This window comes from Protobothrops mucrosquamatus, unplaced genomic scaffold (assembly GCF_001527695.2).
Source record: "Protobothrops mucrosquamatus isolate PMUCROS unplaced genomic scaffold, P.Mucros_1.0 scaffold513, whole genome shotgun sequence".
Classification (NCBI taxonomy): domain Eukaryota; kingdom Metazoa; phylum Chordata; class Lepidosauria; order Squamata; family Viperidae; genus Protobothrops; species Protobothrops mucrosquamatus.
The window spans coordinates 75,098-76,580 of NW_015386826.1; the positions used below are offsets into that span (position 1 = coordinate 75,098).

At 49.8% G+C, this 1,483-nt stretch overlaps 1 protein-coding gene across 1 annotated transcript in view; it reads left to right on the top strand.

The window, feature by feature from the left end:
- The window catches only part of LOC107288256 (arf-GAP with Rho-GAP domain, ANK repeat and PH domain-containing protein 1-like), an 80,038-nt gene that overhangs the window by 74,618 nt on the left and 3,937 nt on the right, over positions 1–1,483 (top strand). Inside the window, exon 21 of the mRNA XM_015816855.1 lies at positions 622–678. Within this exon, the coding sequence (XP_015672341.1) occupies positions 622–678 (57 nt within the window). The remainder of the gene's footprint in view (positions 1–621; positions 679–1,483) is intronic.

The window sequence follows — 1,483 nt, forward strand, 5'->3', positions numbered from 1 at the left end:
CCCAAAATGCTTTTTTTAGAAGGCCCCTGGACTTCCTTGTTTTTCTCTGAAGATGTTTTGCTTCTCATCCAGGAAGCTTCTTCAGGTTCTGACTGAATGGTGGGGAATGGGAGGATTTATACTCCTTGCAGACAGCCGGTCATTTGCATCCTTTTTAGAGAGTCGTTGAGACCACTTGGAGGTTTCCCTGTGTCCTCGGGGTCAGCTGAGTGGTGCAAATGGGCGTGGGGCCTTCTTGGGACTGCTGAAAGAAGCCCCCACACCCATTTGCACTCCTCAGGTGACCCCGAGGACACAGGTAAAGCTCCAAGTGGCCTCAAGGATTCTCTAGAAGGAGGCAAATGACCGGCTGTCTGCATGGCGTATAAATCCTCCCATTCCCCTTGAAGACGTTTCACTTCTCATCCCAAGAAGCTTCTTCGGCTCTGACTGGATGGTTGGAAATGGGAGGATTTGTACTCCTTGCAGACAGCTGGTCATCTGCCTTCTTTTAGAGAGTCATTGAGGCCACTTGGAGGTTTAACTGTGTCCTCAGGGTCACCTGAACGGTGCAAGTGTGTGTGTGGAGCCTTCTTGGGACTGCCGAAAGGACGTTGTTGTGTAGCTGTGCTTGTGCTGCAGGATGTTTTCGGCCCTGTGTCCCTTGACTGCCGAACACAGGTGCAGGCTGTTGAGGGGGTGAGTCTGTGTTGTCTGCGTCTCCAACCGGAGTGCAAATGGACACAGGCAAACCTCCAAGTGGCCTCAACGGCCCTCTAAAAAGGATGCAAACGACCAGCTGTCTGCAAGGAGTATAAATCCTTCCATTTCCCCATCATTCGGTCAGAACCCGAAGAAGCTTCCTGGATGAGAAGCGAAAGGTCTTCAAAGAAAAAAACAACGTGAAAGTCCACCTTTGGGTTTCCTTGAAGACAATTTCCCTTCTCGTCCCGGAAGCTTCTTCAGCTCTGAAGGAGGAAAGGAAAAACCAAGCCCAAAGTCCACTAAGGAACTAAGGAGAAACTTCCTGATAGTCAGAACAATTAACCAGTGGAACTCCTTGCCTCCAGAAGCAGTGAATGCTCCAACACTGGAAGTTTTTAAGAAGAGACTGGACAGCCATTTGTCCTGAAATGGTATATAGGGTTTCCTGCTTGAGCAGGGGGCTGGACTAGATGACCTCTAAGGTCCCTTCTGACTTTATTATTATTATTATTAACAACCTGCCTCCAGAAGCGGTGAATGCTCCATCACTGGAGGTTTTTAAGAAGAGACTGGACAGCCATTTGTCTGAAAGGGTATAGGGGTTCCTGCCTGAGCAGGGGGTTGGACTAGATGACCTCCAAGGTCCCTTCCAACTTTATTATTACTATTACTATTTTACTTGCCTTTTGAAAAAAATATTTTTGCGGTGGAGATGGCTGTCCTTATTTGCCCCATATGCCAGTTGCCAAAGGGGGAAGCGTGAAGCTGGGGGGGGGGGGGGGGGGGGGGGGGGGGGGGG